Source organism: Eptesicus fuscus, chromosome 9, assembly GCF_027574615.1.
Source record: "Eptesicus fuscus isolate TK198812 chromosome 9, DD_ASM_mEF_20220401, whole genome shotgun sequence".
Classification (NCBI taxonomy): Eukaryota; Metazoa; Chordata; class Mammalia; order Chiroptera; family Vespertilionidae; genus Eptesicus; species Eptesicus fuscus.
Window position 1 is genome coordinate 12,639,934 of NC_072481.1, and position 21,841 is coordinate 12,661,774.

The following is a 21,841-nucleotide window of genomic DNA, read 5'->3' on the forward strand; positions in this document are numbered from 1 at the left end:
GACCTTGACATTTTCGAGCAAGGACTAGATCTATATTGAATCAGCTTGTGCCCAAAATAGGAATTTTCAGAAATGGGATCAAGGAAAATGTATAATAAACGGAACAGTAAGTAAATGCTCTAATTCAAGATAGAAAAAATAATTTATAAATGCATTTCCTTCTCTAAACATTCTCAGGAATGCGTGGGTACCTGTTTATATTGAAAAAATAAACACAAGGTTCTTACCTGCTGTTGCCCTGTGTCCAAGCCCAAGGCTTTAACAAATCCCGATGGATCGATGTATCGCCTATTACTGTTTTGCAACAAGGCAAACAAGTACTGGAGATGCTCACAAATTGTTTGAGGCTCATAATCTATTTTTAAAAAATGTTTATGTTTAAAAAACTGCTACTCTTTAAAATGTACTTCATCTTCACATGAGATATAATTAAACACCCTTACATTCAAGCTATATAGTATTTTATTATTGTTTTAAAACTTCAAAAGAAACAAATTCATAACCACATGTCTTTTGGAAGTAATGAGGCAGCCACAGCTGTCTATATACATCCTATGAAAGCAAGAGGCCATATGTACATTTCAACAATCACAGTCATGACTAGTTTCTACAATGTCAAATCACACTGAAAACATTGATTCCCGCAATGAAAACCACATTCACCGTTCGTATAAGATGGCCAAACACTTTAATGAGATCTCATTAATGTGGACTTGCCACACACAGAGCAAGTGACAGGAACCTCAAGCCTAGAGTTTCAAACTTGAAGCAAGATTTTGCTGTTAAAAATCCTAGAATTTTTGAATAGCAAATTTTAATGAGTTGGGGGAAGGTATGCAAATCAGAAGCATGAATCTCAAGGGCCCTAAAAGACTCTGAGTGTTATCTTCTGTGCCAGTTATTAATGTATTGCCTCTCACCTCCAAATCCACCCTTATTTGCCTGCTCTATGGTAACAGAGATGAGCTCTGCAAATATTTCTCCTTTGCCAGGAAGGGCAAGGTTAAGTCTTGTCAGTAGGAGGCACTGGAGAGTTCAGTTATGCCTGTCACCACGCTCCTGGGGGGTGCAGCTTCTCAGACTCCAGGTTCCTGCAGCCTACAAGCGGCCAGGGGCGTCCCTCGGTACCTCCTCTGGTAGCTAGCTTCACAGCAGAATGTGTCTGTTGAGACACTTCCTCTCTAATGAGCACCCCGTGAATGACCTCCAGGCACCTCAGGTGACTTCACAGAGGCTTTCGAGGCCCAGCACGAGGCCCAGCACGTTCCAGTAGGCAGTTTCCGGCAGAGAGCCCCACTGAGGCATCTCAGCACATGTTAGGGCATCTGGTGAGCCTTGGCAATGCTCTCTCCAAAGAGGTCTGGATCTCCGCCCCAGGCTTCATGGCTGCTCCCTAAGTCTGCTACTCCTGTATTGTTTCAAGTCCTATTTAATTCTTACTAAACAATTCCCCATTACTTGAATTTCCTGTTAATAATCCCCTTTGCTTTCTGTTCAAGTTATTGTGCAGTTTGTCTTCTGATTAAACTGACAGTTTATCTCTTTACTACCAATTGTGACTTCCAGGAAATCAGTATTTCATTTGCAAAATAAAGATAAAAATCTTACTTCCTGGGGTGAAAGACCTTTGCAGCCTGTTAAAAGCTATCAAGTAAGTCTTATCTATTCCAACTCTTTTATTTTACAGGCTAGATACTCCGTAAGATCTTCAACAACTCTGACTCTCTGGTTTTCCTATCTGTAAAATAACGGAGTGGCTGAGCTGCGCCTAGAACTCAGACCCCACCATTCCCAACTACACAGCACTGTGACTGTTAAGATAGCAGCAGAGCCCTAGCCAGTTTTGCTCAGTGAATAGAGCAGTCAGCTTTCGGACTGAAGGGTCTTGTGTTTGATTCCAGTCAAGGGCACATGCCTGGGTTGTGGGCTCAATCCCCAGTAGGGGGCGTGCAGGAGGCAGCCGATCAATGATTTTCTCTCATCACTGATGTTTCAATCTCTCTCTCTTTCCCTTCCTCTCTTTATTTAAAAAGAATATATTTATTTTTCAAAAAGATAACAGCAGAAATGTACACGCTTATGAAGACCTTTGGTGAAATATTACAATTAATGTGTTTAGAAAATGTATTTAAATTTCTTGAAGATACCTAAAGAATTCTGGCTGTGGTACATCATTTTATAAAATAAAAATTTAGTTTTCATTTGTTATTTAACTATCTTCTCATTGGTAAATTTATGCTTCAGCAAAACAATGCTAAATTTTTTTAAATGATCCATTTTATGATTCATCCTTTACATACACTATTACCTTAAATATTTAACACACTATTGGTCTAGATTTAAATATTCAGAACTATAGAAATAAAGCATTGAGGAAACAGACTTAAGAATTTTTAAACATTGTGTTGTGAAGCAAAGATTACCATTGACCAGGACAAGACCAAGTATCACCATTGTCTGAAGGGCTGCAAGATGTGGGGTTTACAAATCCTATCTTTTCCCACTCCTAGCAAAAGAGATTAGCATTGTGCCCTGGCTGGTTTGGCCCAATGGATAGAGTGTCGGCCTGGGGACTGAAGGGTCCCAGGTTCAATTCCAGTCAAGGGCACATGCCTGGGTTGCCGGCTCAGTCCCCAGTAGGGGGTGTGCAGAAGGCAGCCGATCAATGATTCTCATCATTGATGTTTCAACCTCTCTCTCCCTCTTTCTTCTTCTCTGAAATCAATAAAAAAATAATAATAATAAATAAAAAAGATTAGCATTGTGCCCAAATCAATCATATAAAATACAGCAGAGGTTTACAGATGAATTACTGACTAGGGCCTAAGGCACAACTGCCTTGCGCTGGGCTGTATATCGACCTCATCAGAGTTGTCAGTAGCTTCTTAGTATTATTTGCTTACTTGGCGTTATACTGAACTATTTATTAATTAAAATACATCAAGGTAACAAACTAGGCAAGAGTAACCATGCCTGCTTTACTGACTGATTTTTATCAGTCACTAGAAATTAATGGACTACAATCATAGCCTATTACTTAGAGAAGTATAACTGTAAACTACATAAGAATAATAAAATGTAGCCCAGGCCGGGTAGCTCAGTTGGTTAGAGCATCATCCCGATGCATCCAGGTTGTGAATTTGATCCTGGGTCAGGGCACATACAAGAATCAGAACCAATCAATGAATGCATAAATAAGTGGAATAACAAATCAATGTTTCTCTCTCTCTCTCTCTCTCTCTCTCTCTCTAAAAATCAATAAAAATTTTAAATGTTAAAAAAATTTTCTTTTAAAGAATCATCAAATATATTTTCTTCGCTTAATATTAGCCTTTTATTTTATTTTTTATTGGTTTCAGAGAGAGGAAAGGAGAGGGAGAGAGAGAGATAGAAGCAATGATGAGAGGGAATCATCGATTGGTAGCTTCCTGCACATCCCCTGCTGGGGATTTGGAGATCAAGCCCACGACTCAGGCATGTGCCCTGCCTGACCTAGAATCAAACTGTGACCTCCTGGTTCATAGGTCGATGCTCAACCACCGAGCTATACCGGCTGGGCGAGTATTAGCCACTTTTTACATAAATGATAAATATAGAGGGAAAAAAAGGAAAATGATTTTGAATCCTGACAATGTTTATAAAGAACTACAACCATGCCTGGCATGGAAGGAACACTCGAAAGTAAATTTCCTCTATTTGGCTGGTTCGGATGTGATCTCCTGGCAATACTCAGAAGGGAACCCATCCCATCCCCACTGACCTTTCTCTTCCTGGATACCATCTCCCATCATGTAGTCACTACAGGTACTTGGACATAAGTAGAGCGCCTGCCGAAGCTCCAAGTTGAGAAACCAGACTTGAAGAAATGTGTTGACGTAACAAGTAGCTCCAAGGTTAGTGAGGCCCACAAATGAGTTCTACAAAAATAGAAAATTTACAACTAAAAAAAAGTTATAGGAGGCATTATTTTTTAAATTTCAGATTATAATTTCGTTAAAACTGCCTCAACCCACATGGTAGAACCACCTTCAGCCTCTTGGCCAAGAGTGGGGCATCGTTTTGATGAAAGCCCTATTTCACAAGTCACCAGAAATCAGTAATGGTTTCTGATCACAGGCACCAAACAAACATAGGACACCATATGAAATCACTTAAAAATGATGGCTCACCTTTTTTCTCCTCTCACAATTGGGATCATCAATGTTATGAAAACTATTTTCATCTATTTCTCCTAACCAAATATGCTCACCAATCCCAACCAAGCAATTTGGGTTTCCTTTGCAGTTTCGTCTATGAAAAAAAAAATAAAGAAATTAATTTTAAATACTATAGTTCCATGATAAGAAACACTCAAATTAAAACTATAATGATATACCATTTAAAAAAATCTATTTGTTATCTATCTATAAGATTAACATAACTGAGAAAGTATTCCACCACACTCAACACTCAGTTTGTGAGTCTGTGAAAAACAATTAATTTACTACTAATGAGAATACAAACTGGTAAGACTCTTACAGAGAAGAATTTTGTAGTCTCTTAACAAATCTACATTTACAGCTAACCATTTCATCTCTAAGAATTCACCCTGAAGATACAACTCCTTCAGTGCAAAAACACAAGCACTAGGTTTTTCCTTTCAGCTGCAAACAAACCAAATGACCAACCAGGGGATATGGTACACACACAGAAGAGTACTATGCAACCGACAAACAAACAAACAAAGGCAGGAAGAACCTCTCTACGAACTGAGGTGGAGTAATTCCTAGGATATATTAGTAAGTGAAAAAAGCAAAGTGCAAAAGAGGACCTACAGTATGCTAGTGTGTGTGTGTGTGTGTGTGTGTGTGTGTGTGAGTGTGTGTGTGTGTGTGTGAGTGTGCGCGTGTGTGTGAGTGTGTGTGTGTAAGCAATAGGAAACACAAAGACAGCCCTGCCAGCGTGGCTCAGTGCTTGAGCGTTGACCTATGAATCAGGAGGTCACTGTTCAATTCCCAGTCAGGGCACATGCCCAAGTTGTGGGCTTGATCCCCAGTGTAGGAGGCAGCCGATCAATGTGCAGGAGGCAGCTGATCAATGATTCTCTTATCATTGATAGTTCTCTCTCTCCCTATCTTAAATCAATAAAAATGCATTAAAAAAAAAAAGACAGCCAAAACCGGTTTGGCTCAGTGGATAGAGCGTTGGTCTGCGGAATGAAAGGTCCCAGGTTCGATTCCGGTCGAGGGCATGTACCTTGGTTGTGGGCACATCCCCAATAGGGGGTGTGCGGGAGGCAGCTGATCGATGTTTCTCTCTCATCGATGTTTCTAATTCTCTGTCCCTCTCCCTTCCTCTCTGTAAAAAATCAATAAAATATATATATTTAAAAAAAAAGACAAAGCAGAGACTAATGAAATTGGTTACCTATTAGGATAAGGGTAAAAAAAGGAGAGGTGTGTGACACTTCTGAATATACTGTTCCATACACTGTTGAATTCTGGGGCCATGTGAGTCTGTCTGTCTGTCTCTGTCTCTGTCTCTGTCTCTGTCACTCTCTCTCTCTCTCTCTCACACACACACATACACACAATCAATAAGGATGGGGGAACCCTAAATTCAACACAAACATATTTCAACTAAGTAACATATCCACACTGAAGGATGGGGGGTACTAACCCTAGCAACCTGAAGAGTCGTCAGCAATCTCATTTAGTAGTGTCTTTAGGGTAAAGACAAAAGGAATAAATTACAAACTCTCAATGGCTTCCTTTTCACAGAGACATGGATGAACAATTCTGAAACCATTTTCTATATATTCTACAACTCAACAAAAAGTAAATTTACTGGAGACAAAGGGAACCAAATTTTGGAGAGGAAAGCTAGGGAGGTATAAGGCTAAACTCATGGGTCTTATTATATAGAGAGAGGCAGAATAAGGATAAGGTTGTCAGGTAAAATACAGGGCAGTACTTATATTAGCATACCTAGCAACCAGATCTTTATTTCAAAATAATCCCCACTCGAAGAACCCAGGGCTCCTTGGAGAAATGGCTGTTGTTAAGACTGGGCATGGAAAATGGAAGACACAAGATAAACATGGGATATCTTGCTGTGCCCAAAAAAGTTAAAGATACACTCAAAGAATGATGGGGACATGTTAAAATGAGTTTTAAAGGGGCTCCAGTGGCCAGATCTGGAACAATTTGATCCAACAAAATAAGTAACAATAGGATTGTAAACTACTGAATAAAGTAGGTATCTATAATGAGATGGATGGGAAATCTCTAAAGAAAGCCAATTTACAAAGTAAAAGGAAGGGCAGAATTAGAAAATCACCATTTGGCGTCCATCAGATTAATTACAGAATCAGGCAACAATCATCAAGGATGCTAGTATAGGCAAGTTTGAGAAGTAACAGACAGTAGCTCAGCACAAGCTGTTTAGTAATTACAAAAGGAAAAATAGTAGCTTTCAGTGTAGAAACCTGGCAGATATCACTTTAACCAAGTGATCAAAGTTAAGGTAACCAGTATGCACCACGAGGGGGGGGGGGGGGGGGGCTCCGCTCAGCCACAAGCTGGGCTGACAGTGAGCACAGTGGTGGCAGGAGCCTCTGCCCGCTCCGAGGCAGCACATGTCCTAGGCCCGCTCCCTGTCAGCTGGACATCCTCCAAGGGCTCCCAGGCTGCCAGAGCGATGTCTGACTGCCAACTTCAGCCTGATCCCCAGGGGAGCGGGCCTAAGCTGGCAGGTGGACATCCCACAAGGGGTCCCGGACTGTCAGAGGACGCAGGCCAGGCCAAGGGACACCCCCTTCCCCTCCCCGTGCATGAATTTCGTGCACCAGGCCTCTAGTCCTATATAATAGAAGCCTAATATGCAAATTGACTGAACGGCAGAACAACCAGTGGAACATCCAGTCACTGTGATGTGCACTGACCATCAGGGGCAGACACTCAATGCAGAAGCTGCTCACAGGCCCCAGGCCATTCAAGGCAGGTGCCAGCAGGCACCCCCCCACATCACCCTGCTGGGTGCCCCACCTGTGCATGAATTTTGTGCACCAGGCCTCTAGTCCTATCTAATAAATGGGGAATATGCTAATTGACCATCACTCCATCACAAAGATGGCTGCACCCACAGCTGAGGCCAAGTTCCCATAAGGAGCCTTAATGAGCAATCAGCAGGGACCTGAGGCTACGCCCTCCCCCACCTCCATGGGGCTTGACAGGGGACTTCAGGCCGCGCCCCCCCACCTAGCGGGGCACCTCAAGGTGTGCTTCCCGTCCTGGTGCTGGGCTAGGGGACCTCAGGCTGTGCCCCCCACCAGGTGGGGCTTGACAGGGGATCTCAGGCAGTGTCCCCCACCTGGCGGGGCTTGATGGAGGACCTCAAGGCACACACCCCCGTCCTGGCGCAGGGCCAGGGGACCTTAGACTATGCCCCCCCTGCCCGGCAGGGCTGGATCTATAGATCCAGACCCGGCCAGTTCCATCCTGTCAAGCCCTGCCGGGCAGGGGGGAGCAAGTCTGGGTCTGGGTCTCACGCGATTTTAAGGTGCATGTGGGTGGGCAGGGACTTGACTCTGGGTCCCGTGGTGAGCCCCAGACTCTAACAGGAGGAAGGTTTTCATATACATTTTACTAATTATCTTTCATCTCTGACACTTCTATTATAGAGAAAGGGCAAATAGCGATATTAAATTATTTCCTCTAATTAATCCCCTTTTAATGTGCATGAATTTCATGCACCAAGTCACTAGTATATATATAAAAGAGCAACACCAGCAAACCCAAGTTGAAGAACCTTCTACACCAGTGATGGGCAACCTTTTGAGCTTGGTGTGTCAAACTTCACCAAAAAACTGAGCATAACTCGGGTAGTGTGTCACTTTGAGGAAAAAACATTATTTCGCAAATGTTTCATCCTCAGGAGCAGCAAATGTTTCATCCTCGGCATGCGGCCGCCTCAGCGGCCGCGTGTCATCAGAAATGGCTACGCGTGTCAGTGTCATAGGTTCGCCATCACTGTTCTACACAATAAGTGTCATGTACTTTTCTAAGGTGCAGTGTCACAAAACACTAAGAAAGACTAAGTAATCACTCCAGATCAAAGCTCACTGCAACATGAGCTTAGATTTTCTTTTGTTATGAATGGTGTTATTAGGTCAATGTGTGTATGTGTGAATATCTCAGGTTATCCACTAATGCTTTACTGATAGTGGTGAAAACTGGAAGCATTATAAATGGCCATCAACAGAAAACTGATAAAAATAAATAATATAACCAAATGGAAACTCCTGTAGGCAGGGAATAAAGGCGAAACTTTTTAATGTAACCCTGCATGCCCCACCCTGGAGATTGAGCCCCTAACCCGGGCATGTGCCCTGATGGAGAATCGAACTGCTAGAGCCACGCCGGCCAGGCCAGACATTAAATATATATTGCTAAGTGAAAGAAGCCAATCTGAAAAGGCTACGTACTGTATGATTCAAACTGTTACATTCTGGAAAAGCAAAACAATAAAAAGATCAGGGGTTTCCAGGGGTTAAGGGTTAGGGATGGGGGAGGGAAGAATAGGCAGAGCACAGAGGATTTTTAGCCTGTTTGACAGTATAATGGTATATACATGTCATTATACATTCGTCCAAACCCATAGAATATTAACACCAAGGACAAACCCCAACTATAGGTTATGGGCGATAATGATGTGTGAATGAAGGTTCACCAATTGTTAATAAAGGTACCATCCTTTGTAAGACTGTCCCAAATATAAGGCTAACTTTTTCCTAATGATTAGATCAAAACCTCAGAAGCGGAGGGAAATAAATAAGGTGTAAAAGATTTGCAAAAGAGAGTCTTGTTTGGTTGATCTTGTGTTAATTTTTTTGGTTAATTTTCCCTCTATATACGTCCTCTCTTTTCACTTAGACCTGTTACTTTCTCTAGCATCAGAGATGTTTCCCATTAGCAGTCATTCAACCTTCTTCTACCGAGCTATGGTGATAGAGTCCAGGAAACCCTTATTAATTCTTCCATGCCCATACTTCCCAACTGACAAGTAACTGATCCCAGGTGGACCTTAGATCTAACCACGAAAGATAAACCAATCAGCTTGCAGAAGATAACACAGGACAATACCTTTAGGGTCTTGGGGAAAGTAATTTATTAAATGAGATACATGCAAAAAAAGCAATAGTCATAAAGAAAAATACTGATAAATTGGAGTCTACTGGAATTTGAACTTCTGCATTAAGAAAGTTAAAAAACCACCAGCCGGAGTGGCTCTAGTTGAGCGTCAACCTATGAACCAGGAGATCATGGTTTAATTCCCGGTTAGGGCACATGCCTGGGTTGTAGGCTCAATCCCGGGTATAGGGTATGCAGGAGGCAGCCGATCAATAATTCTCATTATTGATGTTTCTATCTCTCTTCCCCTCTGAAATCAATTTTTTTTTCATTTTGATTTTTAAAAATGTATGTTAAAAAGCAAGCAAGACTAGAAGATATCTTTAGTACAATATATCCAACAAACACTTGTATCAAAATAAACTCCTACAAATCAATAAGATAGCCCCGGCAGGTGTAGCTCAGTTAGTTGAGCCATCATCCTGTGCACCAAAAGGTCACCAGTTCAATTCCTGGTCAGGGCACAACCTGGAGTTTTGGGTTCTATTCCAGCTGGATGGGTACAGGAGGCAACTGATCAATGTTTCTTTCTCACATCATGTTTCTCTCCTCTCTCCCCCCCCCCTTCCTTTCTGAAATCAATAAAAATATATTTAAAAATGCACACAAAGATATATATAAGAATTTTCATTGCAGCTTTATTCATAATAGCCAAATACTGAAAAAACTCTAAATGGACCATCACCGGAAGAATAGAGCATAGAGTAACAATGGAATCCTGTACAGCTCTAACAAGGAACATACTACTGCTACCCACAACGTGGATGATTCTCACAATGCTGAGCACGAGCCAGACACAGAAAGAGCTACAATGTATACTTAATTGTATACAAAGTTCAAAATTGGAAAAATCTGTTCTATCCAAAATAAGGGTAGTGGTTGCTTGTGAGGAGGTGTGGTTGAGTCAACCTCTGAACCAGTAAGTCATGGCTGATTCCTGGTCAGGGCACATGCCCAGTAAGGAGTGTACAGGAGGCAGCCGATTAATGATTCTCTCATCATTGATGCTTCCAACTCTCTCTCCTTCTCCCTTCTTCTTTGAAAATCAATAAAAAAATATTTTAAAAAGAGAAACCAAGATGGCGGCATAGGTTAAACACCTAACCTGCAGCCGGGCACAACAATTTCAAAAATACAACTAGAGGTCAGAACGGACATCGTCCAGAACCACAGGAGAGCTGGCGGACTGAAATGCCCACAGCTGGGGGGAAGGAGAAGGCCACGGGGACAGTCGGGGAAGCCGTAAAAGCCTGAGGTATGGAGAAACGGGCGGAGACACGAGCACACGCGCCTGCGGGGAGGATGGAACCGGAGAGGAGGGGGCGGCTGATGACCTGGCCGGAGTTCACTGGCAGGAAGGAGATAAAGGCTCCGGAGTGCGCTGAGCACCGGCTCCGATTGCACTGAACCCCACTCCGGGCGAAACCCTGGGAAACTCACTCACTTTCGCAACTCCGCCGCCCCCGCAGGCCGCCCGGCCCGGGACGCTCGGGACGCCGCCGCAGCGGCGGCGCCCGGAGCCCGGCGGCCTCCCAGCACCCGTCCCCGCCGCGCAGCCCCCCGCGCGCCTGGTCCCGTGGGCCGCGCGCCCCGCACACCGGACGGAGGCCCGGGCGCCCTCTCCGTGCACCTCCCGGCGGCGCTAGACTTCAGTAGAGTTGACTGAATTCAAGGGATTAAGAAGTATAAATTGGGGGGACGCTGCGGCGGCGACGTCCGGAACGCGGCGATGGCGGTGCCTGGAGCTCGGCGGCCGCCCAGCGCCCGTCCCAGCCGCGCGGCCCTCGCGCGCCTGGTTCCGCAGGACGCGCGCACCGGACGGAGGCACGGGCGCCCTTTCCGTGCACCTCCCGGCGGCGCTAGACTTCAGTAGAGTTGACTGAAATGAAGGGATTAAGAAGTACAAATTGAGAAGTTTGAAAAAGATGGCGGCGGAGGTTAAAGGCTGTTCTGTTGCCTCGCACCCAGCGAAATCGGAGGGGATGAGGTGTGGAGGTGCGTGGGTCTGGCTGGTGGCGGGGGAAAGGGGCTTTTGTTCCAAACCTAAGGGAGATTAGCTCTCCATCACCCTGAAACCCATCTTCTGGCGAACCCCGGGAGACCCAGATGCCTGCGGGGAGAGGCGGGACTCTTGCAGAGGTGCGCCCAGCAATCAGTGTTTGCTGCGCTGGAGTGCGGAACGAGGGGACTTAGATACATGGAAGGCAGAAGGACCAGACTCACAGCCATCGAGGCTCGCCGCACCATGGCCTGTTGGCGCCCTGAGACCCCGCCCCGCCCTGGGACCCGCCCCGCATGTTTTGAAGACCTGCCCCGCAAGTCTTGCAGGCACACCTGCGCCCCAAGCAACGGCTTATGCATGTGGGTGGCCTGCCCTCTGGCAGCGGACCAGATGATCTGCTGTTCTAGTCGGACTGCTCCAGGGCCACTCAGACAGGAGGAAGAAACTACAGTTTTTGCTGTAATCCTTGCTGAGTGCCTAAGGCAGTAGCTGATCTACACCCCATTGGAGACCCAGAAACGAGGGCATCTAGTGGTCTGTGGGAGATGACACCAGATTTCAACCACGTGCATAAGGGACACATTCAACGGGAATATTCAGTGAGCGCCAAAGCTTTGCTGCACCAAGACCCGGCCCATAAACGTGTCTCCTGCACAGCAACTCTTCCTTTATAGACAAAGAGAGCCCCCCCAGTGACACCAACAACAATCAAGACTTAACTATACAAAGGAGGACCAAGATGGAGGCATAGGGCGGAAGCCTGATTGTTGCCTTCCACAACAACTTTGAGACTACGACAAGAGAGCAGAGCAGACACCATCCAAGACCACCATAGGGCTGGCTGAGTAGATGCTCTACAACTAGAATAAAAGAGGGGTATGTGGGATGATGCTGATGCCGGTGACCCAAAGACCACACTTTAAGAACTACAGCTCAGGCGACACAAAAGAACTATGGCTCAGGCGATACAACAGCGGCCTGGAACGTGCTCGGCACAGTTCCCCCGGCGGTCTCCGGCTGAGGGGACGGCTCCACTGGCAGCCAAGCACGGACAGACGAGCCCCTATGAGACATGGGGTGGGAGACTCCGCGCTTGCTGACCTCTGAGTCCGTCAAGAATCTCAACGCCCCGGAAGCGGCCAGGTGCGCATGCTCGGCGACCGGCCACCTATGCAGACCCAAGGGCCGACGCAGCGACGCCAGACTGGCCCACCGCCATGCACCGGGTGCACCGGAACTTCGCCGAGCCGCCGCCCGACGAGTTCTGCAGCAGCCATACTGGAGCTCTGGAAGGATGGCCAGGGGAATTGCTGAGGGGGGATTGACCGGCAGGAATTGGGATCGGGAAGACGGGGCCCCGCTGAGACCCGGGTGCGGGCGGGGTTGCGCGCCTCTGGACTCGGGTGTGGTCACACGCCTCTGGGTATAAGTGAGGCCTCACGTCCCTGGGTCTAGGTGAGGCCACATGCCCCTGGGTCCAGGTGAGGCCGGACTCCGGGTCCGGGTGAGGCCAAGTGCCCCTGGACCCGGATGACGCTGGACCCCATGCCCGGGCGAGGCCACGTGCCCCTGGGTCTGGGAGAGGCCAAGCGTCCCTGGGTCCGGGTGAGACCATGCGTCCCTGGATCCGGGTGAGGCCTCGTGCACCTAGGCCCGGGTGAGCCCAAGTGGCCCTGGGTCTGGGAGAGGCCAAGCGTCCCTGGGTCCGGGTGAGACCATGTGTCCCTGGATCCGGGTGATGCCTTGTGCACCTAGGCCCGGGTGAGCCCAAGTGGCCCTGGGTCTGGGAGAGGCCAAGCGTCCCTGGGTCCGGGTGAGACCATGTGTCCCTGGATCCGGGTGAGGCCTCGTGCACCTAGGCCCGGGTGAGCCCAAGTGGCCCTGGGTCTGGGAGAGGCCAAGCGTCCCTGGGTCCGGGTGAGACCATGCGTCCCTGGATCCGGATGAGGCCTAGTGCACCTAGGCCCGGGTGAGCCCAAGTGGCCCTGGGTCTGGGAGAGGCCAAGCATCCCTGGGTCCGGGTGAGACCATGTGTCCCAGGATACGGGTGAGCCCTCGTGCACCTAGGCCCGGGTGAGCCCAAGTGGCCCTGGGTCTGGGAGAGGCCAAGCCTCCCTGGGTCCGGGTGAGACCATGTGTCCCTGGATCCGGGTGAGGCCTTGTGCACCTAGGCCCGGGTGAGCCCAAGTGGCCCTGGGTCTGGGAGAGGCCAAGCGTCCCTGGGTCCGGGTGAGACCATGTGTCCCTGGATTCGGGTGAGGCCTCGTGCACCTAGGCCCGGGTGAGCCCAAGTGGCCCTGGGTCTGGGAGAGGCCAAGCATCCCTGGGTCCGGGTGAGACCATGTGTCCCAGGATCCGGGTGAGGCCTCGTGCACCTAGGCCCGGGTGAGCCCAAGTGGCCCTGGGTCTGGGAGAGGCCAAGCGTACCTGGGTCCGGGTGAGACCATGCGTCCCTGGATCCGGATGAGGCCTCGTGCACCTAGGCCCGGGTGAGCCCAAGAGGCCCTGGGTCTGGGAGAGGCCAAGCGTCCCTGGGTCCGGGTGAGACCATGTGTCCCTGGATCCGGATGAGGCCTCGTGCACCTAGGCCCGGGTGAGCCCAAGTGGCCCTGGGTCTGGGAGAGGCCAAGCGTCCCTGGGTCCGGGTGAGACCATGTGTCCCTGGATCCGGGTGAGGCCTCGTGCACCTAGGCCCGGGTGAGCCCAAGTGGCCCTGGGTCTGGGAGAGGCCAAGCGTCCCTGGGTCCGGGTGAGACCATGTGTCCCTGGATCCGGGTGAGGCCTCGTGCACCTAGGCCCGGGTGAGCCCAAGTGGCCCTGGGTCGGGGAGAGGCCAAGCGTCCCTGGGTCCGGGTGAGACCATGTGTCCCTGGATCCGGGTGAGGCCTCGTGCACCTAGGCCCGGGTGAGCCCAAGTGGCCCTGGGTCTGGGAGCGGCCAAGCGTCCCTGGGTCCGGGTGAGACCATGTGTCCCTGGATCCGGGTGAGGCCTCGTGCACCTAGGCCCGGGTGAGCCCAAGTGGCCCTGGGTCTGGGAGAGGCCAAGCATCCCTGGGTCCGGGTGAGACCATGTGTCCCAGGATCCGGGTGAGGCCTCGTGCACCTAGGCCCGGGTGAGCCCAAGTGGCCCTGGGTCTGGGAGAGGCCAAGCGTCCCTGGGTCCGGGTGAGACCATGCGTCCCTGGATCCGGATGAGGCCTCGTGCACCTAGGCCCGGGTGAGCCCAAGAGGCCCTGGGTCTGGGAGAGGCCAAGCGTCCCTGGGTCCGGGTGAGACCATGTGTCCCTGGATCCGGATGAGGCCTCGTGCACCTAGGCCCGGGTGAGCCCAAGTGGCCCTGGGTCTGGGAGTGGCCAAACGTACCTGGGTCTGGGTGTGACCATGTGTCCCTGGATCCGAGTGAGGCCTCGTGAACCTAGGCCCGGGTGAGGCCACGTGCCCCTGGGTCTGGGAGAGGCCAAGCGTCCCTGGGTCCGGGTGAGACCATGCGTCCCTGGATCCATATGAGGCCTCGTGCACCTAGGCCCGGGTGAGCCCAAGTGGCCCTGGGTCTGGGAGAGGCCAAGCCTCCCTGGGTCCGGGAGAGACCATGTGTCCCTGGATCCAGGTGAGGCCTTGTGCAACTAAGCCCGGGTGAGGCCACGTGCCCCTGGGTCTGGGAGAGGCCAAGTGTCCTTGGGTACGGGTGAAGCCAGATCCTGGGTCCGGGTGAGGCCGTGCGCCCCTGGATCCATCCGGGTGAGGCTGGGTCCCAGGCCCGGGTGAGACCACGCGCCCCTTGGGTATGGGTGAGGCCACGTGCCCCTTAGTCCAGGTGACGCCGTGCCCCTGGAATCGGCCGAGACCAAACCAGAGGGAGTCAGACCTCCATTACCACCATTTGTCCACCATCCAGAGCTGAGGGGTCAGTGCTGACATGTACACATAAGGAACTACTGGACATCGAAATTGGGTCTCAAAAGAACTGTTGGTCCAGGGGGAAGCTCGCTACAGATTGATTCATTTGCCTGTCAGCATAAATATTATTGCTCGTCTCACATTCAGTTCTTATTAGTATATATCTAGTGACATTTGATCTCGTTCATCTAGAGGAAATGATGAACAACATAGACTGAGGAACAAGAACAGAACCAGAAGCAAGGAGGCATCGATCGGACTATCGGGTCTCAGAGGGAGGATACAGGAGGGTAGGGGGAGGGTGGGGGGGAGGGGGAGAGTTCAACCAAAGGACCTGTATGCATGCATATAAGCCTATCCAACGGTTAAGTTCAACAGGGGATTGGGGCATGCGTGGGGAGAGGGGTGGGATGGGAATGCGGGGATGAGGACAAATATGTGACACCTTAATCAATAAAGAAATTAAAAAAAAAAAAAAATATTTTAAAAAGAGAATCAACTAATGACTGCATAAATTAAGTGTAACAATAAATCCTTGTCTCTCGCTCTCAAAAATCAATAAATTGAAACAAATTTCTTTACAAAAAAAGTTTAAGAATGAAGCCTAGTAGTCTTCAAGGTGTTTTTAAAATGGCATGACAGCCCTAGCTGGTTTGGCTCAGTGGACAGAGCGTCGGCCTGCGGAATGAAGGGTCTCAGGTTCGATTTCAGTCAAGGGCACATGCCCAGGTTGAGGGCTCCATCCCCAGTGTGGGGCGTGCAGGAGGCAGCTAATCAATGATTCTCTCTCATCTTTGATGTTTCTATCTCTCCCTCTCTCTTCCTCTCTGAAATCAATAAAAATACATATTTAAAAAAATAAAGTAAAAACATGACAGTAACTTTATAGATTGCATTCCATTTCTGTAAAGTTTTAATTTTATAAGCCATGTACTACTATTCCTCTAATGAGAACTAGATAAGTCCAGACTTTATATGAAAAAAACACAAAAATAAAAATAAATTCATATCAAAATTTTAACTGTCACCAAAAAGAGCAAATTAACAGGACACCATTCCCACCTATCAGATCAACAAGTGTGATTAACATACCGTGCTGGTGACGGTAGGAGGAAACAAGACATTCTTACACATTGACAGAGGAATGTAAGGTAGAACCTTCATTCTGAAGGGCAAGTTAATAAGGTGGATCACAATGCACAATGCTCACCCACCGATTTTACCGCAAGGAATTTACTCGACTATTATCCTCACTGTTAGGAAACATGTCTAGTTTTAAGAGTGAAGACACAATATTTGCAGAATTCTGTGGGTACCGAATTTAGTATAGATTGCTTTCCTCCTGTGATTGTACCAAGCAGTTTCAGAAATATCAATAATGGTCCTGATTCATCTAGTCTTTGAATGTGGTTAAACACCTCTGCAGCTTTGGCACCTCATAACAAAGTGTGTAAAGTATAAAAAAAAATAACTGATGAAACCTTTAATATAATTATTTAATCTATTCTTGCTAAGAGTCAAGAAATGCTCAATCAAAAGGAAAAAGTGAACCCTGGCCAGTGTACCTCGGTTGGGAGTTGTCCCGTGCATTGAAAAGTTGTGGGTTTGATTCTGGGTAAGGGCACAAGCCTGGGGTTTGGGGCTCAATCCTGGGTAGGGGGCATGCAGGAGGCAGCCAATGATTGTTCTGTTCTCATATCAATGTTTCTCTCCCCGCCTTCCCCTCTCCCTCTAATCACCCTGTTGGCCTGTGTGCCTGTTGCTAAGTGGTGAAAGCGTCGGCCCACACAACTAAGAGTCTCAACTAAGATCTCAGGTACATTGATGTTTTTCTTTCTCTCTCCCTCTTCCCTTCCCTCCCTCCCTCCCTCCCTCCCTCCCTCCCTCCCTCTCTCCCTCTCTCCCTCTCTCCCTCTCTCCCTCCGTCCACTCTCTCTGAAAAGCAATGGGAAAAATATCCTCAGGTGAGGATTAATAAACAAAATCAATAAAAATTAAAAACCTCTATCTTAGATAATAAAAGGCTAAGATGCAAATTGTCCCCTCAACCAGGAGTTCAACTGGGAGTTTGGGAGTTTGACTGGGAGTTCCCAACTGGGAGTTTGGGAGTTTGACTGGGAGTTCGGCCGGCCAACTGCCCATGGCCCCTCCCCATCTGTGCAAAAATTTGTGCACCAGGCCTCTAGTATATATATAAAAGGCTAATATGCAAAGTGTCCGTCCCCTCGGGAGTTCGACCAGGAGTTCAACTGCTTGCTATGACATGCGCTGACCACCAGGGGGCAGCGCAGAACGAAGGAAGGCCCTGATCACCGGCCAGGTCTAGGGACCCTATCCATGTAGGACTTTCATGCACCAGGCCTCTAGTATTTCAATAAAGCCCTAGCTGGTTTGGCCCAGTGGCTAGAGCGTTGGACTGTGGACTGAAGAGTCCCAGGTTCAATTCCAGTCAAGGGCACATGCCCAGGTTGTGGGCTCAATCCCCAGTGCGAGTGTGCTATTTTTAAAAAATATTTTAATATGCCCTGGCCAGTTTGGCTCAGTGGACAGAGCGTCGGCCTGCGGATTGAGGGGTCCTGGGTTCGATTCTGGCCAAGGGCACATGCCCGGGTTGTGGGCTCGATCCCCAGTGGGGGGCGTGCAAGAGGCAGCCGATCAATGGTTCTCTCTCATCATTGATGTTTCTATCTCTCTCTCCCTCTCCCTTCTTCTCTGAAATCAATAAATATATTTTTAAAAATATTTTAATAAAAAGTTATTAGAAAAACTGGACTGCATCAAAATTAAAAGCTTTTGTACTGCAAATGATTACCATCAAGAACATGAAAAACAGCCCACAGAATGAAAGAAAATATTTGCAAATAAGGGACCTGTATCCAATCTAAAGTAATAAAAGCATAATATGCTAATTAGACCAGACAGCCAAATGAAGCCGGAGATGCGAGGGCCGAGTCCCTTGCACAAATTTCGTGCATTGGGCCTCTAGTACACACACACACACACACACACACACACACACACACACACAGAAAGAACTCCTGAGGAGGGGTGGGGAGGTTCAGGGTGCAGGAGGTCAATGGGGAGAAAAAGAGGGACATTTGTAATACTTTCAACAATAAAGATAAAATTTTTTAAAAGAATTCTCTTACAACGCAATAATAAAAGACAAATAATCCAATTTTAAAATGGGCAAAGCACTTAAATAGACATTTCTCCAAAGATGTATGAATTAGCCAAAAAGCACATGGATACTCAACATTATTAGTCATCAGAGAAATGCAAATCAAAGTCATTTCACATTCACTAGATGGCCATAGGAAAAGAGACAAACCAAGAAAAGACAAACATCAGCTATAAAGATGGAGAAACTGGAATCCTCATACTTTGTAAAATAGCCACTTTGAAAAATAACTTGCCCATAATGTCCACCAAAAATCATACACAAATGTGCACAGCAGCTTTATTCATAGTAGCTAAAAAGTAGAATGACCCAAATGTCCATCAACTGATGAATAAATATATGTAAAATGTAGTAGGTATATACACAAAAATGGAATATTATTCAGCAAAAAAAAGAAAAGAAATGAAGCCCTGGCTGCCCACCGAAAGGTCTTAGATTTGATTCCCAGTCAAGGGCTCGTTCGATCATACCTGGGCTGCAGAGTCAGTCCCCCAGGTCAGGGCACGTGCGGGAGGCAACCAATGGAAGTGTCTCTCTCACATTGATGTTTTTCTCTCCTCCTCCCTTCCTTCTACTCTCTCTTAAAATTAACAGATTAAAAATATCCTCGAGTGAGGATTTTTAAAAAAATGAAAATAACCAAGGAACACATGAAAAGATGCTCAATACATTAGTCATTAGGAAAATCAAAACCACAATGAAATGCCATTTAAAAAAGAAAACATAGAAAGTAACAAATGTTGGCAAGGTTAATGGGAAATGGGAACCTTTTACATTGTTGGTGGGAATGTAAAATAGCAGAGCAGCTATGGAAAACAGTGTAGCAGCAGTTCCTCAACAATTAAACATAATTACCACGTGATCCAGCAATCCCACCCCTAGGTATGGTAGATCTCCAAAAGAACAGAACAGATATTCTAACAAAACCCTGTACACAAATGTTCATAGCAACACTACTAGCAACAGCCAAAAAGTGGAAATTATCAAAATGTGAATCAGGTTTATCTTGATCTTGGTAACACATACCAAAATACACACACATATAAAGTCAGCACCATTACACACTTTAAATACAATACTATTATTTGTCAATTATTCCTCAATAAAGTTTGGGGAGGGCAAGTTTTTTTTAAATCCTCACCTGAGGATATTTTTTCCATTGCTTTTACAGAGTAAAAGGGAGACACTGATTAGTTGCACGTGCCCCACCCAGGGGCAGGGAGGCACGTGCCCTCTAATCACTGAGCCCTCCAGCCAAGGTAGGGAGGGCGTTTTTTAAGTCCATCACCTGATGACTAGATAAATGAAATGTGGTCTAACCAAACAATGAAATTTACTCAGCCAGAGAAAGGAATAAAGTACTGATACATGCTACCACATGGATGACTCTTGAAAAGATGCAAAGTGAAAGCCAGGCATGCCCCCCCAAAAAAGGCCACATATTTTATAAGTCCATTTTATGAAATATCCAGAATAGAGAAATCCAGAGACAGAATAGTGGTTGCTAGGGGGTGGTGAGGGGAGGAAAATGGGAAGTGAACTTGATGGATATGAGGTTTCTTTTTCGGGGGATGGAAAACAGGTGCTAGAACAAGACAATGGTGATGTTGGTACAACACTGTCAAGGTCGTACAAACTGAACTGGGTGCTTCAAAACGATAAGTTACGGTGTTTTACACAGTTTTTTAGAAATACTGATACATGCTTCAACATGGATGATCCTTGAACATATTATACTAAGTTAGAGAAGCCAGTCACCAAAGTGCAAATATTGCATGATTCCATTTACATGAAATGTCCAAAATAGGTAAATTTATAGTAGCGGCAGAAAATAGATCAGTGACTGCCTGGAGCTTGGGAATCAGGCAATACAGGGGAGGGCTGAGCGCCAATCTAACAGGGCTCCTTTTAGGGGGCCCTAAATGTTTTAAAATCAGATTGTGATGATGGCTGAATAACCCTGTGTATATACAAACAAAAACTACTGGACTCTACATTTCAAAGTGAATCGTCTATGTGAATTATATCTCGATGTTTTAAAAAAACTGCTGGGGTGTAAAGTTTGCAACCGCAGCTTAAAACTCATCCTCTCTATGACATCCACCTTATACTGATCTCAGCCAATTTCTACTCCTTTACTCCCGTTAAGATCAGAACTACGTGAAAGCGCTTACATTTTTTGGTTCCTCTGGAACCGAATTATGTTGAGAGGACGCCTGAGCTTAATAAATTCCATTACACACGCACTTCTGGTCGTCCCAGCAGTAACTGTTGGGAGTCAGATTTGCCCTCCTTGTGCGCCCGACGCCCAGAGCTAGGAATGATTCCTTTGCCTTATGGAAGTTCCTAACTTGTCTGCCTTCTCAGACTAGACTGTAAGCTCCAAAGCGGAGACCTTGACTTCCATTCCTTCCGGATCCCGCCACAGAATGCAGAAACCAGAAAGCCTGTACTCAACGCCTGCTGAAAGGCGGCTACTGAGCATGCCCGGCTTGGCCAAGTCAATTCAACAACATTCCGGAACAAAAACTATAGTTCCCGCGTTAAAAGGTGGAAAAACAGAAGAGACGGGCACAAAGCCTACGGATTCGATCTAAATAGAAAGGCAAGGTTCAAAGGCTAAGCAAAGTGAAGGACCAAACTTACACAACTCAAACATCGTACTTGGTAGAGAGATATAGTCTGAAAGACCAAAAAAAAAGGGGGGAGGGGGGAGGCTAAAAAAATACTAGATTAACGAGAGAAGGGAGGTCAACAGGAGGATGGAGGGCACCGATGACGAAGGGTAACCATACGTTTTTCCAAAGCAACCCTATCCAAAAGTAACAGTAAGATTATCAATTCTTCAGCGTCAACACGCACGCAGGATGTACTGTAATGAGGGAGGCTCACTTCGAAGTAGTTCCCTTTTACAAACAAAAAGCCGAGCCCTGGCCAAGATATCCAACCAAGGTTAGCTGAGCTCTCGGCTCCTGCCTTTAACCATTTCCCCCGCCATCTTCTAGGTAAGAACCTAGAACCCTTGCTAAAGGGCTTTCAGCAGCATCACCACCGCGCAGAGAGCCCGGGAAGGCTGCGCTTCCCAGGTCGCCCAGACGGCGGAAAGGAGGAAGCCTCCCCCTAGCTCCTCTCCGCTCCTGCTGGATGCACGCGACGGGCCGCAGTCCTCCTTCCCCCAACCCGATCCCCAGCCCGATTTTGCAAGGTCCGACGCGATGGGGGGGCGCGAGCCCGGTGCACGGGCCTCACCTGCACACGCCGCGGATGCAAGGCTCCAGCCAGATGCGGTAGGCGGTCTCGATGTGCTCCTGCGACACCTCCTCGGGCCGCACCGTCTCCGCCCAGCGCCAGGCGGCCTTCTCCAGCTGCAGCCGCGGGGCCATGGCCTTGGCCAGAGGAGCGCCTCCGGAGTCGGGCTCCCGCTGCCGCCTCCGCAGCCGCCCAACTGGACTCCGCCACCTGCCAGCGATGAAGACCAGACGCTCCCTCAGCCAGCTGGCCAGTCAATCACCTGCGCGCGCCACGGCCGCCGCGCCCGCCCGCGCCCGCCCGCACGACCGGCCGCAAAGCACCGCCGCCGACACCCGACAC

The 21,841-nt window shown here is 47.8% G+C and overlaps 1 protein-coding gene across 5 annotated transcripts in view; it reads right to left on the bottom strand.

Annotated features, from left to right (window-relative positions):
• USP48 (ubiquitin specific peptidase 48) overlaps positions 1-21,816 on the bottom strand; it is a 69,616-nt gene extending 47,800 nt beyond the window's left edge. For 4 of the 5 annotated variants that reach the window (XM_028155390.2, XM_028155389.2, XM_028155388.2 and 1 more), the window contains exons 1-4: positions 21,500-21,816; positions 4,170-4,290; positions 3,761-3,917; positions 228-355 (exon numbers count right to left, since the gene is read on the bottom strand). In XM_028155390.2, coding sequence (XP_028011191.1) covers positions 228-355; positions 3,761-3,917; positions 4,170-4,290; positions 21,500-21,633 — 540 coding nt within the window. In that variant the 5' untranslated portion in view covers positions 21,634-21,816. Of the gene's footprint in view, positions 1-227; positions 356-3,760; positions 3,918-4,169; positions 4,291-21,499 lie in introns of those variants that run through there. The other variant, XM_028155393.2, reaches the window with a different exon arrangement.
• Positions 21,817-21,841: the final 25 nt, after the last annotated feature.